At 45.8% G+C, this 17,515-nt stretch overlaps 1 protein-coding gene across 5 annotated transcripts in view; it reads right to left on the reverse strand.

Annotated features, from left to right (window-relative positions):
* slit1a (slit homolog 1a (Drosophila)) overlaps window positions 1-17,515 on the reverse strand; it is a 74,969-nt gene that overhangs the window by 23,491 nt on the left and 33,963 nt on the right. For all 5 annotated transcript variants that reach the window (XM_037465386.2, XM_037465390.2, XM_062566476.1 and 2 more), the window contains 5 exons: window positions 8,758-8,829; window positions 8,135-8,206; window positions 6,907-6,978; window positions 5,891-6,054; window positions 2,487-2,634 (listed from right to left, as the gene is read on the reverse strand). In XM_037465386.2, coding sequence (XP_037321283.1) covers window positions 2,487-2,634; window positions 5,891-6,054; window positions 6,907-6,978; window positions 8,135-8,206; window positions 8,758-8,829 — 528 coding nt within the window. The remainder of the gene's footprint in view (window positions 1-2,486; window positions 2,635-5,890; window positions 6,055-6,906; window positions 6,979-8,134; window positions 8,207-8,757; window positions 8,830-17,515) is intronic.

The raw sequence follows: 17,515 nt of genomic DNA on the forward strand, positions 1-17,515 counted from the left end.
ATTATTCTATCAGAGACGTTAGATTCAATAAGGCCTCCTGCTTTGGTTTGTTTTTATTTATTTGTGGGGGGGCGTAAATGCTTTGTTAGACACTCATTTAATAGTTTTGAGTTTCCAAATGTTTCAATCAGGAGTCTCTCCCCTTTGAAAGGAGGGGTGTACATTTATGAAGCGATAGAGGAGCATAATTGACATTCTTAGGATAGCAGTGACATTAGACCCTGCATTAGTGCGGTGTAGACGCTCCGTGGTGTCTGTTTTTGTCCGCCCGTCCCAATCTGTCCACGGGTTTACGGCCGAGTGGCTCCTCTGCACCTCACCGAGCAACAGAGCGCTGGGCCAAGTGGCTTCAGCGGCTTCTCTCATCGACCAGTACGTCTGACTAGTCAGAACCCGTCTGCCAGCGTTCTCCTGTGTGACCAAAACCCCAAACCGACAATGCTGTCGGACTACTTTCCTGCCTTTGCGTTAATCACAAAACGGTACGTGCAAGCCACTTCAACAAAGCGCCGCCAATCAACAAAGCGTTTTTTTTTCTCCAATTGGCACACAAAAATAAACAATCTATCTCGGAGTCGCCTTCGGACGGACAATCCATGGAACCCGGCCAATTCATCAGGTAGAACATTTGTATGCGTGTGTGTGTGTGTGTGTGTGTGTGTGTGTGTGTGTGTGTGTGTGTGAGCTTGTGCGTTTGTGTCCGCCTAATCAGTGGTCCTCATCCTTTTCATTGGGGTCTACGCGTGTTTTTCATTAAGGGGAAACACATTACGCCTTCGGGTATTCACGCAGTGCGTGCGTTAGTCAGAAATGGATGGCAGGACCGCAGCAGCAGATGAAAGACGAGGGGGGTGGTGGGGGGGGGATCGGAGATTTTTATGGCTGAGCTCAGTCATCGCAGACGGAGACTATGGTGCGCTGCATAGTAATCTGTTGTGGTAGTGTTTAGACTAACTGGGCCTGGTCTCAGAAGAGAGGAGTAGAGAAACCAGCTCACATCCCCACAGCCGTAAACACAACACTGGCATTCATTAGGGGAGCGCAGGGCAGGGAGGTTGCAGTTCTCCGATTTGTTCATAATGAGAGCAGCATGTGTGTGTGCGTAAGTTTCAGAGTGCCTCATTAACAAGGCATTAGGCTGGCCTTGATACCCAGCCGCCCGCCTCGCTGTAATTGAAACTGATTTATAATGAACTTCAAGCACAGATCAAACCTGCTGCATCAAATTACCGAGCGGAGTCCCCCCCCCCCCTTTCCCTTTTTACTCCTTCGCCGGTGATCTGCCTCCTCAAAGCAGGGAAAGCCAGAAAAAAAAGAATCCAGAGAGGAGAAAGCACATTTTGGGATAATAATGTCAGTCGGGGCTCTGATGGGCAGGACAGGAGGAATGTGCGTGATATAAACCAGTGTTTCACGCAGGTCTCGTAAACGATGAATTAGAACGCGGTAGAGTTTATTAGCGGGATGCCGTTAGGCACCAATTGGATGTGAAGGGCAGGGAGACTTTTAAATGTCTTTTACTCATCTGCTCTGCAGAGATAATCTTCTGTCTATAAAACCTGTGCCTGGTGGAGCGATCTTCCAGCCTCCCCGTAGCGCAGCTCGCTGGTTATTGGGCTCATTGATCACACCACTCTGCGAGGAGATTTACAACCGGAGGGCCATGCCAAAGAAGTCTGCAAACCATAAAAACTGAAAAGCAAGTGCAATGCCGTATAATTAGCATCCCCAACGTCAATAAGCAGCATGTGGGATGACTTTTAAATAATGTCAAATATCTAAATATTTCTTTGGGGTGGGGGGGGGGATGGGGGGGTCATTCATTTAGACAAGAACACACAGCCGCTTGGGCCGCACGTCCAAAATAGAAAAGTTAGCACACGACTGCACTGGAAATGGGTCAGGGTTGTTGGGGAACATGGGACTTCTATATAATTGGGTATTTATAAACAGACCTCATGGGGAGGAGGAGACCTAGAAACTTGCAGTGTCCTCCTAACTACACACATGCCCCTTGGAAAAACATGTAACACAACTGCTGGCTTTTTCCCTTCATCCTCCTTTTTCTCCCAGCGCATAAATCCCAGCGTTGCTCGACAACTTCATGCGGACTCTGATAAAGAGTGTAACAGCACCACCTTGAAAAGTCTAGCCGCGCATTCCCAGAAATTTTTGATAGGCTGACAGCATGTGGGCAGTGAACAGTTACTGCCCAGGCAGATGTTGCAAAGCTGATAAACTGAGGACGGTATGTCGGCGAAGCGCTCGCATGTGGTTCACAGCCGCGTGAGCCCGATAAGAGCAAGTCTGAAGTCTGCTCTAAGTCGGTGTGTTTCCCTCCAAGTGAGCGGCAACTAGATGGATTTCCTGCTGCCCGGTGATGCACGGTGAGCAAAGCAAGCTAGACCAGCATATGGACATGAAACATACATGTTTAAATCCTCTCAAAAACCCTGTTTACTGCCGAAAAGCGGCGTTGTGCTTACATCTCCGCCATGGTGTCGGGCAGGTTGGCCGGGATGGCAGTGAGCCCTTTCCCCCGACAGTCCACGATGTTGTTGCTGCAGGTGCACATGGCGGGACAGGAGCCAACGCCGATGCTGCACGGCTGAGGGCTGCCGGATTCCTGGTGACCTGAAGAGATAAGAGAGAAGAAGAAGAAGAAGAAGAAGAAAAGGCTACATCAGAGCTCCCACAGGTGGATTTGGTTGGTTTTAATGAGAGCAGCAGGATTACAGTGTGAGATATCTGCGCTGACACGGCGCAGCTAAAGCACTCATGCGGCGCTCAAGCTGTTCATGTTGTCAACTCTTTGTGCTCTCTACATTCTCAGGGAGGTTTAGACGTTGAGAAAACGATATGAAACACCCCACTCTTGACTTGATGGTAAAGACGAACAACCTTGCGAATCAATGGGCAAGAAACTGGGTTATCCATCAAAGGAGCGCCACAGTACATTGAGAGAAGAAGAAAGACATAAATAATAGAGCCGGCTTCCCAATAACATCCATTGATCTCTCTGCAAATCTTCCTCCTGAGTTCGCTTTCTCCGGGTGGAATTGATGACATTCTGCTCATTCAGCTTCACAACCCCCCCCACCCCCCCACCCCCCACACACTTCTTCACTTCCAAAAGAATTCAACTTTTTGATTTGCATACACACCACTCAACCTATTGCATTGTCTCTAGATACCTGTTCAAATAGCTGCGGCACTGTCAACGATACAGTGAAGAGCGGGTGCTTACACTGGCAGTTCAGCGGGTTTGGGGTGTGTGTGTGTGTGTGTGTGTGTGTGTAAGCCTAACCCAGAAAAAATGAATAAAACAGACTTTTAAATGGCCTCATTTACACGGCATCACTAATTTGAGTTTCAAACCATGAATATTTGATTACCTTCCTATCTATTGCTCAGCTTTGGTGGAAAATGTTGGCAAGAGACAGTAAAGTGGGTATAGACATTCAGGGAGAAGACAGAGTGAGTGATGGTGAAAGTCAGTAACAGAGCAGGTACATTGCTAAAAACACCACGCCCAAAAAAGGAGAAAAGGATCACCGCCAAATATTATGCTTTATCATTTAATTACCTCTTTTAATATTAACCAATAACAAATAACTACCATATAAGGTCAGACTTAATTGATTCAAATCCGAATCATTATGAAGTACTTTGAGGGACAGATCTGGGAATCAAATAGGATCAAGTGTGTGAATCAACAATCGCACAGTGGCTCATCCCACGTGACGTGAGGCCCTGTGGTCCGCGATGGCAGAGTTGTGACACATCTGGGATCAGGTGAGGGGCAGAGAAGAACTCCCATCTGATTAAACATGGCATATTTGACAGGCCTGGGATCAGGGAGAGTGCAGTGCACAGCTGGAGCGGCCTTAACAATGACAGCTCCCTGACAGGTGTACTTGAGGTGAGTCTGTTTGATGTGCGCTCGTCCCCAGTTCATCCTTTATCCTGTTCCCCCCCTTATCTATTTCCCATGCGCCGTCCCTGCCGCAGCATTCCCTTCCCATTAACTTCCACCTTTCTATTACTCCCCCAGCCTTTAGCTTTCTGCTCTCCCTCACTGCCTCCTCATTTTAAGCCTCTTCACACCCATATCCCTGCAAATGTCACCACAACCCATTACATGATATCAATTTGCTTGTAAGTCTTTACATTTGACCCCACTCCCTCCCAGTTCCCTCATTATTTCATAAGTTTGTCACTGGATTCTTTCCATTTGTCATTTCACCAGTAGGGTTCACCAGTTCTCCCATCTCTTCCCCTCTTTATGGACTATTTTCTTTCCAGTTTTCCACTCCAGGTGTTGTATTTTCTTCCATCCCTCAAGTATTTTATTACTTATTGCTCAGTTAAAGCACAGTACTTTAATGCTATTTATTATTCCCTCGCTATAAAAATCACTTTTTCAGCCTAAACAGCATACTTTTGTGGTTAAAAAAGGCATAAAAAACCCTGCCTCTAATCAGACTACGTGAAGTGAAAAAAGGAGACAACACAACAAATGAAAAATAAAAGCAGATGTGCCAACACAGTGCAGCCTCTCACAACAAGGAGGTGCCTCTTTTTCCTCCTCTCTCCGACAGGTGGCCCGGCCTGGTCGCAGCACAAACTACATACACAAGTATACAGTGCAATGTGTGCGCCAGCAAGCCAGTCCCTAATGAGTCCTTCACTGGGAGTTCAACTTCTGGTCAGCCATCCATTGAAGAAGCGTGTGTTTGCGTGTGCACGCGTTCGCGTGACTGAATCATTGTGTATTTATTCACGTGGAAGCAGAAATAGATTTTGTTTTCGTCCTGTTTGTCTTTTCCATAATATATTAATAGCCACTTGCTAATGACACTCAAGAACCAATCACTGCACCACGGAGTTCCTCAATGAAAAAACAACTCCCCATTTAAATTCTCAGGTGATGGAGGCTAATATCGTCACGCTACGTGACCTGCACACCCCACCTTGGGGCGAATCTTATTCCTTGCAGACTGCAGAGTGTTCCCTGACACCCATTGCTCCCCTTTTCTGTCTGCCATCGTACCACTCCCACACTTTGAGTGTCTTTCCTCTGCCGATGAATACTTAATGATCTGTGCAGCCTCGCTGTATGCTGCGTAAAAAGCACAAACGCACAAACGCAGACACAATCCGTCCTCGCAGCTGGTGTTGAGAGAGTGAGATGGCCTTGTGGGGAGTAGAGGTTCTCATGCTGTTTTTCAATTGTACTGATATGATAAACTCACATGCTCTCTCGCACGCACGCACGCACGCACGCACGCACGCACGCACGCACGCACACACACACACACACACACACACACACACACACACACACACACACACACACACACACACACACACACACACACACACACACACACACACACACACACACACACACACACACACACACACACAGAAAGAAAGAAAGAAAGAAAGAAAGTCAGAAGCCAAAAAATCTTGTGCCAGGAGGTGTGAGGCTGTGGATAATGGCGACCGAGGAGAGGGCTACTGCTGTCAGTGGGGGCAGACTGTACTCAAGCAGTGTGTATTATAAATATATATATATATATACATGTATATATATGTCATGGCATTTTCCTGCCAGCTTCTGAAAGCAGGAGACACATGAAAGGACCAGGGGAGAGCTGTGAGGTTGCCCGAGGGCAGAAGAGCTGTCTGGGGGCTACCAGGAGAATACATTGACATAAAAACTCAGTGTCTTTGGAGTGGGGAGAGAATGTACACTCGATTGGACATCGGACCAAAAAAGGTTGCCCTGTCATCATTTTGATGGTGCTCTTAACCCAACCTATCCACTGAACATGTACATTATATATATGACTTTAATATGGTGGGTGACACCATAGAGTCTTACCTGAGCAGCTGAATTCGTGTTTCTGTACCTCTGCCACATTGAGTCCTCTGAGCTCTAAAGGGGCGGTACACTGGGTAAATAGACCGATTGTAGGCCTCTGTCTGAGCCACTGGGCCAACCAGGCCAAGTGACAGTCACAGTTCAGATTGTTGGAGTGGAGACGACTGTAAAAAGAAAAAACACAATTGCATGCATTAAAAGATCTTTTCTGCCTTTTTTTTTTTTTACAAACCAAAATACCACCAGCCAATTACACAAATAGCATAAAAAGTGTATATCCTTTCTGGGTAACTCATCACATTCCGTCCCTGAGGCAAAACACACAAAATGATACTCTACATAGATGATTGTAAATGGCACATTTGGAGAAATGAGAAACACTAAAGAGGTGTTTTCTAAACCCAATACTCCAAACACGACATTCCTGGAAATCTGTGCCCGTCCAGAATAACTCTTTCTGTGGTGTGGTGGACCTCTGGAGCACGTATGCGTACTTGAAAACTTGTGTGCATAGACACATAGTTAGCACACACAACCACGCACAAACAGAAAAGCTATTTAATATAACCCCACTCGGAGTGAGGAAGCCCAAGAAAGTCACCGCAAGAGCAACGGAGGCACGGCTCTGGGAGTTTTCTACCAGGCATAATTGTTTTAATTTGTACATAATTTCACATTTAGTAATCGCATACAATGCACAATAAACAAGAGGCTACTGTGGCTATTTTTGAGCCAGTTGTTGTTGTGTGTGTGTGTGTGTGTGTGTGTGTGTTTAGATGGAGCGGATAATGGCCCCTGATGTTACCACAGACCCCTGTGGTGCTCTGTGGTTATGGCTGCCCCCGCCCCCCCCCCCCCCCCCCAACAACGCCACCTGGAATGACAGGACCCATCCACTCTGAGTGAGCTCGTTTGGGACTCTTCTGCACCTACATAAAACCGCTAAGCGCGACACGGTTCTATTCGCCGTCCAAGGTAGGCATGCGGAGCTTTGTGGCGGCGTAGGTGTGACTCACAAGGTTCGTAGCTTGGGCATGTGGTTGAAGCTGGAGACGGGTATGCTGCTGATGTTGTTGTTGTTCAGCGTTCTGTAGAAACAAAAGAACAAACAAAGTCACGTCCTCGGCGGAGGGTAGAAATTTGATATTTATACTTCAAAAAGTGTTATTGCGGCCGACCGCTTCCGTTACATCTTTTTAAATCCACCCCCCCCCTCCCCCTCCCCACCCCTCTCTTTTCTCTCAGTCTCTCTTTGTGACATTCCACTGGGAATATAACACCTCATTCCACACAGATGGGAAGCCCTCGCACCTCCCACGCACACGCATACAGACGTGCACGCAAACATACACACGGGCATGCGCATACAGGCGCCACCCCGATGTTTTTTTGAGAAACGCACACGCGCACACACACACACCACCGAACATGGGCATCAGCTGCAGTGGAAGAATCAGGTCATTTCAGCCTAATAACCCTTCACCATATTTCAAGCTGCTCCCCCTTTGAACATAACCTGTCCTCCTCCCCCCATGAAAGCTTTACATACAGACCCCACCAAACTCCCTCTTATGACAGACCTATCACTACATCTGCAAGCCATCCACGCCAGGAGAGCAGCCTTTAATGTTGCTTTTTTTTTTGTCTCCCCACCCACTAACCCCCCCCCCCCCCCCCCCCCTCCCCACAAACACCCACGCACAACACAGTCTTTAGCCACAAGAATAACAAGGCTGTCAAAGTGCCTTTGTCCCAACGATTGCACAGTGAGTCTACATTGTTTCAGGTGGAGGCCTGTGATTATGATTTTTGACAAGGGATGATTAATTGAATGTTTAAAAACTGCATAACATGGTCGCCACTGCACCCCGGGTGGAATGCTCACTTGATCAAGGAGGTTGGCACTCCCTATAGTGAGATGGCCCGCTGAGGCGCTGGATAGGGTATAGATGGTGATGGAGCAGTGGGTGGGGGTTGGGGGGAGGTGGTGTTAATGTGATTGAGGGGGAACGCTGCTGTCAACTGAGTGGAACAATGACTTAATGGAGCTTGGACTCCCCCCCCCTCCCCTCCCCTCCCCCACGGGGCCCACTGGGGGTATTTTGGCATAATAATCAAGGCTGTACTAATTAAAGGTCCGTGCTATGTGTATAAAACAATATCTTCATTTAACTTAGTGCTTTAATGGATGATGATAATGGATGAAGGTGAGGCTGGATGAATGGCGTCACTTCAGATACTTACAGCACTTCCAAGCCTCTCAGAGCTCGAAAGGCTCCATCCTCGATGCAGCTGATGTGGTTTTTATCCAGCTGACTGCAGAGCGCATAGAAGACAGATAGAGGCTTTGTTACATTACACACATACACAATATTTCAGTCTCCCAGTGGGGTATTTGTAATCATTGATAGAGTAATTAGTACATTTGTGGACTATGGTAAATCTATACTGGTTTAGTCACCTCAGCGCATGTAACCCCCAGGAAGAGGATCAAAGGGGGATTTCACTGATCTGCAGCGAAACGCCTCATAAATCTGTGCGTTTGTGTTTAGAATGTGCATGTACTCTGGTGAAAATGTAAATCAGTTACTACAAGCCATCTTTAGGGAGCTGCAAGAAAAAGGGGTGCAATTAAGCAATTAAGACTCCTGCCACCTTCTTCCAGCAGCTTTAGGTTTAATGTGCTTGGCTCTGGATAAGCTTGATTCACTCGTTCATGATTGATTATCAATTACTTCACTGCAGTATCAACCAGCACTACATAGAAACCTAAAGCCAGATGATCGATCAAGCAGAATTTACACTATTTTAGCCTCTCCAAACCAAATCATTTATCAATAATAATAATAATGCCGGGGAATACTCACAGGTTCTTGATGTCCGTAGCTCCTCTGAATGCTTTTCTGGGGATGGACTGGATGAAGTTCTCGCTCAGATCTCTGCAAAGAGAGAAAGAAGCCATTAGTTACATGTAACGCACCTCTTATATGCGTAACACCTCTCGGGTGGATTGGTTATGTTGGTTTGTTTGGCTGGGCAGGGTGAATGGTCTTTAACAAAGTACAGTTCAATGCTTTTTTGGAAAAGATATGGACCAAATTTTCCTTGCAAATGTTTGAACCCATGAGGGTTTAAGCATACTTAAAGCATATAGCTGAATTCACACTATTCACTGTCACTTCCTCCTTTACCAAACTATTTGGTGCAAAACAGAAAGCAGGTTTTTATATTTATCTCTTTAATGTGAGCTGACACATCCAGTGTGGTACGTCATGGAGAGATAAAGAACGCTAACTTTTACTGTTAGGCTCTGTGTTTGTGTGTGTGTGTGTGTGTGTGTGTACAGAGCTTAACTGAATTTGACCGGTGAAAAGTGCATGTGTGCAGAGTGAAAGAGGGGGGGGGGGGGGGGGGGGTCAGAGAGTAGAGGAGGGCAGGAGAGAGATTGAAAGTAGCCATAGTTTTAATTAGCAGATTCTTTTGTCTGCCGTTTAAATGGCACACACACACACACACACTCACTACTCAGGGAAACTGTAGGGGGCTGCCAGAGAGGCTCCTGACACACACACACACACACACACAGCTCAGAGAGACGTAAACAGAGTACTTATGGTCGGCCATAGAGAGGCCAAAGCACAACACCGCAATCTATAAAACTACACAGCACAACCGTTCTGCATGAGACGGAGGACTTCTACTTATTTAATGATCACGTAAACCCCATTAGGCATTCCCTCGACGCACACAACTATCCACACTTATAAAACTCCTTGGGGTAATGTTAAAATTTGTTTTCATGACTTTTGCCCCACACTACGTCCCTCAAACGTTGATCCTCTACGGAATTTTTCCTTGGAAAGAATGTTGTATATTATTTAATCGGGACACAAAGGAGGGCACCAAAGCACGCCACAGCCTTTGTGTTGTGCAATCTAGTGAATGGTGGTGGGGGGTGGGGGGTGGTTGTGCCTTTTATGGTGTAGCAGACATTAAAACAGCGCCCTGCTGTACAAACCACAACCCGAAACCGAGTGTTTGATTTCATGTTGTTTGAACATTTTAATCCAAGGCAACTGTTGAGCACACAATGAGGCATTTTGTTCGAACGTGCACTGCTCAGTTTTTCATGGTACATGAATGTCCACAGTGAAGGTCCTATGGACATCAAGCTGTATGTCGGCCGTCAACTAAAACTGGTTGGGTCTTGTGACATCCTCGCCATGCATTAGCTACCTTTATACGATGGATAAACCAACAGATAATCACATTGCAATAGTGAAAACAAAAGCTTTATCTGGCTAATATTCTCAACTTTCATATAATTCAATGTGTGCGGATGGGAAAACGAAACACGCAACGCTGGCCTGTTGTTAAAGAGAACATGAATATCGGATCTGAGGGGCACATTCTAATTTTATCATCGGAGGCCGAGTGTAATTTCCTTCTGCATAGATCTGCAGAACTTCTGCTGTCACAGATATATTCCGGCAACAAAATTAGCATGCAGTTGTGGCAACTACACCACAAAAATCAATGTATTCTGTCAGTGTGCAACATTTTGCGGGATCATATCCCAAAAAACGAAACCACCTTCATGTTTCCCAACTTTGCACACATTGCAGCCAGAGCCGTAGTGCTCCCTCCGGCTCCTTTGTTGTTCTCCTGGCAAAAAAAACAAAACAGCGCCGAGTGGAGAGCGGCGAGCCGAGTCAGTCTGGCACCCGGCCTACAATGGTGCCTCTTATCAAAGGAATGCTTTGGGTCTACCTGACCCGCCACTCTATCTGATGACTAATTACTCCTCTCACCTTCACGCAGCAGACACACCAACAAACGCAGGAAGGACGTACCGCAGACACACCGTTAGAAACTTTTCTTTGTGTGTCCGCCCGTGTGTATTCGCTCCCGGGGGGGGCTCAAAGTAAAATGTTAGCCGATTGCCGAGCGAGGACATCGCTGTCGGAGCGCCGGAGGCTACAGTTGCTGTAAACAGCGGAAGAAACAGAAAGATGGCAACAGGAATGAGAAGGTAAAAAAAGACAAGAAGAGGCAGGAAGGCTTCGACAACATGAAAACAATGCCATGTGTGTAAGTAGTGAAATGAGAGCTCTAGGGTGGAATCCGCACACTAAAACTCCCATAATCCTATTAGCACGCTGTAACGCGATTGGCTGGAGCAATCTATATTGCTCCCACTTATGGTGCGGTTTGATTGGATTAGAGGTCGTTTTATAACTGGATGTCTGATCCGGGACTATGTCCCCAAGAAGTGAATGCCATGACATCCTTATCTGACGCCATCCATCGTGCCGTACATTCACTCACACTGCCTTGCTCCCTCTTCCTAGTTCTTTCTCTCCGTTGTCACATACAATATAACAAAATAATCACAGTGATCATGGTTTGGAGTCTACGGTCTTCTATGTCCTTTAAGGATTTATTGACACGTTTAATTCCTTTGGGAGCCAGAGCATTATCAAATTTAGCAACGCTACATTTCTACATTTACACATTCTTAAAACAGCAAACAGGACATTTCTGTGGGAGGCCGTACTGTATTTTACATAGTCTGTGGTTGCCCCTCAATGGTGTTTTCTAAGCTCAGCCATGACTGCGTTGGCTCCGAGATTTTTGACATTTCTGATTAGTTTGGAAGCCGATTTCCAGGGAAGGACTGAACCTCTCTAAAAACAGTCTTAATAAATATGTGAGAACAGTCACCACAAAGAGGAATATTGGCCCCCATGGTCTCCAGCAGTAATCGGATGTTACGGCCCTTCAGCAAATACCACCACGGTGCATTAATTGAGAAGCACCCCGAGCGTAGCTAACAGTCAAACTGACATGGCAGGAATTTACAGTACATCTTTTGTGTCTCCATTAAATCCTTCTACATGTCAGTGTCTGGCCAATACACACTTTCTAAAATGTGAGTCTGCGTGTTGCTTCAGGCCGAGTTAACCTCAGGTTCATCAGACGGTGCAAGAATCGAGGGCAGACAGTTAAGTATCAGCAGCAGGCCCACGGGACCTTACCTCCAGGATTAACTTTGCTTTCACAGCAAAATGATTCAGACGACTACACTGCAACGCTATGAAGACTATCACAAGGCATAGCTGGGGCCTCCAGGCCCAGTCCGGGGCCCCCGGGCCTCTCATACGGTGCCGTAATGATGTCAGGCCTGCAACTTTTTAGTCTCCTTGTTTCTTGCACACAGCATGCCGACCGGTCTGTTATTTCATCGCAGGTGTTTGAACCGACGCAAGTAAGGCAGAGCGTGGCCAGGTTGTTGTTCGGGCGGCTTAGACCTGGTATAGATTTACCCTCAATGCACCACATACCTCCAAATGGGCAGTTAGTTCATTAATACAGCCTGGCGCTTTTGAGGTGACGTTGCTCACAGTTCATTCCCATTGTAGCCCTAATGATGAAGTAACACACATGTTTTCAGGTGTGTCCTTGCCGTATGAACCACGGCCCCCAACGTGCTTTGGACAGGATTTTTAAAATGTCACATTTGATAACACTGATATTGTTTCGTCGGCGTAAAGTGCAATAAACTCAGCTACTGATATGCCTATCTACAAAAATCCCTGCAAAGCCCATATCTGGAATAATTATCAATGTTATCAGACGTAGCTCAAGGCGCCTGGTCTGGAGATTGAAGGTAATGTCTGGTTCCTGTCTGATTCACATCATTAACCTCCCATCTACTTGCACTGCATTCATACTGTACACAGCTTCAACTCTTCTGCGTGACACAAATACCTCCTGCAGCTGAGCAGATGCTTATCCCAACACCAACAGAAAAAAAAAACAGGCATTTCTTTCTACCTCTTTTTACTTGAAAATAATGACACGTTTGTCTACTGAAAGCAAAAGGAGTTTGACGGGATGCTGCTGTGGCTTCAGCCACCTCAATAACAGACGCCCATTTTTGGTTGAAACCCTCAGGGCTCCCGACGCCACAGTGTGCTGATGGGTGCGTAGGTTACATACCACTTCTAATGAATAAATGAAAACAGACACACGCCTACATGCGAACACAAACAATTTTCACGCATCGGAGGTTTCATAACCTCCTCCTCCACAGTTGGTTGACGTGGTGTACCATAAATCAGACAGGACGATCTGGTGCTCTGACGTCTTGGTTTTAGAGGTTTAGCTGAGGAGAAATACCCACTGGTATTTAGGGATTTATTTTCTATTTAAGTCTCTCCTTCATTGACCCCCACACTGTTCTCTACTGACACTGTCTGTCTTTTGCTCTCTGCCTTTGTTTGTGCGCTTCTGGAAAACTGTGGTATTGGTTTTGTAGGTTTAACAACTTTTAGTTGTTTCTAAAGTAAACTTTGGGCAGTTTTTTTTTTCAATAATAGTTCTTAAAAATACTCACTAAAGTGAATGAAGCTTTTACAATGCAGTTTGCATTCCAAAACTCATGTTGATTTAGCGATGATAAAAATGTATCTGAACAGGATCTTTCAACATATAAATGACACTAAAGTGGTGCGGACATGGCTCAGAAATTACTTCACTTTTACCTTTACATATTTAGATATAATTGTACACTCAAGCAGAGAAAACATTGAATAATAACTGCTGATCCTTAAAAGAGGTGCCTGTATGTTGCTCGTCTCTGTTCCAGCGTAAGCGTATTAAGTTCAGTGTGAGTGTATCTAAAAAAATAAATAGTGTTTGTTTTTTTCTGGATTGCTTGACTCGATTGCATGATAAGAAAATGTTTGTCTTTGCCAAATGCTCTTAATTTCATTCTTCCCTTAAAAGGGGGAGAAAAAGACTGAAAGATCGAGGGGCAATGTGTCTGATTACTCCCTCATTAAGAGAGCTAATGAGGTGTGTGAGGGCTGTTAAAAGAATGTCAGTGTGCTGCCACTAACTGCTAACTACTTTCTTCCTCCCTGCATGGTAAAAACCCACAAGTAGGCACACACACAACCACACAAATAAACTGTGAAACTGGAAATTGCATGAACAAATGAGGAGCAATACATTCAAATTAACAAACAAATTTGTTGTGTGTTTCCTAATGCACATTTAACTCGATCTGTATCTGTGCAATGATTCATAAACTGCTCAAATAAGTACTGATTGAAATACAGCAGAATACATCTTTGAACAGAGCTGAATAATCATGTTAAAGATCTCACAAACAAAAGAACAATAACCCACACTTGAACGCAAAAATATTCAATTGTCTTGCCGTTTTAGTTTTAGTAGACTTGACTAAAAGACAGTTCACTTGACTTGGACTAATCCCAAGTGACCCAAGACTTGATTTAGTCTTGCCTCAAAACAGCTCAGCGATACCAGTTGATAGAAGGAGGTAGCGTAAGAAAAGTCCATTGGCCTTTATAAAAGGTCTTGAGTGCATAGAGGAAATGAACACACTGCATTTATTTGTACATACTGTATATTTTTGGTTGCGGTGCAGAGAACTGTGGGAGACAAGGAAGCCTCAGTGTCAGGCAGATAATAGAGGAGGAAAGGTGTTAACAATGGGGGATAACGCAAAGAGAGCGAGGTGGGAATCGAAGGCTGCAGGGCCTTTGGGGGCTTGCCAAAATGTGTGTGTATTTGTGTGTCCCGGAGAGAGTGACTGAGTGGTTCTGTGCGCGGTCAAGAGTATCTGCGCCTTTCTTTCCCTCCCCAACCCCCAACCCCCCCCCGTCATCCTTCTTCCTCCACACCGTCACATTATTATTGTGTAAAATAAATGATAAACATGGCCTCTAGCTGCGTCCCCCTTCTCTCTGTGTCTTTACGTGTTCCCCCACACAGCAACCTGGAAAGGGGAGCCATCAGAATCATTACCATTATCATCTGGAGGGTCAAAGCGTAGTCTTAAAAATAAATGTTCCACACATTATCATGCCAGACGCAGAGTGTGCGCGGTGTTTGCCTTAGTCCCTTTGAGGCAGAGCTGAGAGCTCGATGGAGCACAGGGCTTGATAAGCGGGTAGGAAGGAGAAACGGCTGCTTTAATAAAGCAAAGAGTAAACAGACTGCATTAGGGATACGCTCACACACAAAGAGAGAAAGAAGTCTCTCCATCTCGCTTCTAAAGCCTAAATTTAGGCGAAAAAAATCCTTAAATAGCAAAGACTGCACCTATAATAAATGCAGCATAACTCAACCGCATCTCTCTCTTTGTAGATTTTTCTTTTTTTTTGAAAGCCAATAACAACACAAGTCCGCTACAGCTAATAGCAGAGTACAGACACATGTCACTCCTTTGTACTTGAGGAAATAAGTAATCAAGCAGCATTATCTCATTTCCAAAAAACTCAAACAGTCTGAGCAGACCCTTATATATATAAATATATATATTGACCTTGCTATGCTTGTAAACATGCTGAGAGGGGGAAAAGGAGGGGACGCATCTGGAGCGAATTTGGGAATTGTTTCTGATGCTGAAAAATATAGCTAGAATAACACCCTCTCTCTCCCTCATTATTATAACCCCCCCTCACTACCACACACACACACTCACACATGCACACAGCATCTTTTTCGATGGGACCTAAATGGGATTTCATGGATGGACTCCACTCTAATCATCTACAGCTCACCAGCTTACGAGAAACATACAACACTCCCAGACTGGATCACTCAACAACCACCAAGAGAAAACACAATGTCAGCGGAACTTATCAAGCCCACATGAGGGATGACAGACAAACACATGCGCGCGCACACACACACACACACACACACACACAGAATCATCACAGAGCTCGTTTAACTGTTGCCCACATCTCTTCTTTCACTGTAAGTGATTCATGATGTCTATGTATGTTTATAGACTTAAAACCCATATGAGCACATACATCCATTCGGCTTGGTGCTCTGCTGCCACCCGTGAAGCTAATGAAAGAGTTAAGATGGCAAAAAAAAGTCTAAGAAAATCTATCTCCCAGCTTTTGATTTCCCCCTAATTTCCCTCTACCATTATGTCTACTCGTGTTTCTGAGTGTGTCCGAGCCTTTCTTTGGCAGCGAAGCCGAGTGATGGAGCGGAGCTGAGCGGCATCGATCGTGACAAACGCTTACGGGCGCCACCAACCGATAGCGCCGCTTTGCACGGGGGACGAGCCCCGTCCATCCATCATGCTGTCTACCTGCTGCTGGACAATAGAAGAAAAGTGTGAGAAGATCAGATAGGAAAGGAGGGAGGGTGAGCAACAGCATACCTCTCAAGACCTCCATTATCACTGCCATTACCGAGCCCTGCATTAGCCAGCGGGCTCTAACCAAGCCAGAAATAATGATCTCCAACTCTGAGAATAGCCTGGAAATCATTTTGCTGGATTGGACTAATGTTTTACACTGTGGGACAGGAGTGAAAGGGAAGGAGACAGCCATTTAGTCAGACAACAAAGCCAATCTGGGTGTCTGCTCACACTCACTCTCCCTCTCTCTCACACACACACACACATGCACACACACACAGTGTGTGGTCTGGCTAAAGTAGTTAAAGATGCCTCTTTGTGAACGGCTGGCTACCTAAAAAGTGGAAAACTGATCCTGAATATCAGATGACAGCTTTTCCTGGAAGAGCTGGTCTGAGGTCAGTGATATTGAGCCGCTGGGATGACAGATCCACCACACCTAACCACAGGCAGACGATACGGGATCACAGGACTGTCCCCAAGACGCGCACCGTCAGAAGCCATTACAATCAACACTAAAACACACTTTGCCGAGGTGCAGAAACGCACCGAGACAGAGAGGGAGAGGAAGCTATGGGGTGAAAGAGTAAAAGAAAAGATAACATGACTCATAGGGATAAAGAGATTTGGTAACTGCTGACCAGAATGAACTCCTGCATAGATCATCTCTTTGTGTCCTCTGCCTCCCTGTTTGAGGAGCTCTGTTCTATTCTCTTGACCCACTGTAATCGAGAGAGAAACCTCCCAGTTATTGCATGAAGCTCTCCCCTTCATACATGGAAAGGGGAGGAGGGGATTCGGCCAGGGGGAAGGTGAGCAGAGCAACTACCTATAAATGGCGCCTGCTCGGTCCAGATCCCTCTGAAAGCTAAACTAAAAAAAAACATCTCAAAAGGTACCTGCCAAGGGGCACACAGCCAAGGACACCTAGTCTAAACAAAGGATCTCATTAGAGAGAAGAAAAAAGTGTATATATTATTATTTCTGTAAACCTTTAACCATCCTGTCTTGTGTCGGGTATGCACTGACATAGACATAGACGAGAGGTGAAGTGAAGGCTGCAAGCTCTTCCCTCTGTTCCCCACACTGCCTCTTGCTCACGATGATGTATGAGACAGGTGCATTGTGGATGACATCAAGTCAACAGTTCACCCCGGGCATGTATCACCTTATCTTTAACAGGACACACTCACATGCACAGGAACAAGGCATGCTCTTACCTACATGTGGTGCCATCACTCCCACACACGCACGTTATCTTAATGCAGCAAGACACCAATGCAATCAGCAGTGAGCCAGGCCTCTGCTCCCCACATCACCACAACATAAATTACACAATATAGGTGCGTAGTGGTTAGCTGGAGACAAAAACCGCTGCTGCGCACATTACTGTGTGACTGACAGAGGATAGAATTAGACTTGCACAGAAT

This window comes from Pungitius pungitius, chromosome 13, assembly GCF_949316345.1.
Source record: "Pungitius pungitius chromosome 13, fPunPun2.1, whole genome shotgun sequence".
NCBI lineage: Eukaryota > Metazoa > Chordata > Actinopteri > Perciformes > Gasterosteidae > Pungitius > Pungitius pungitius.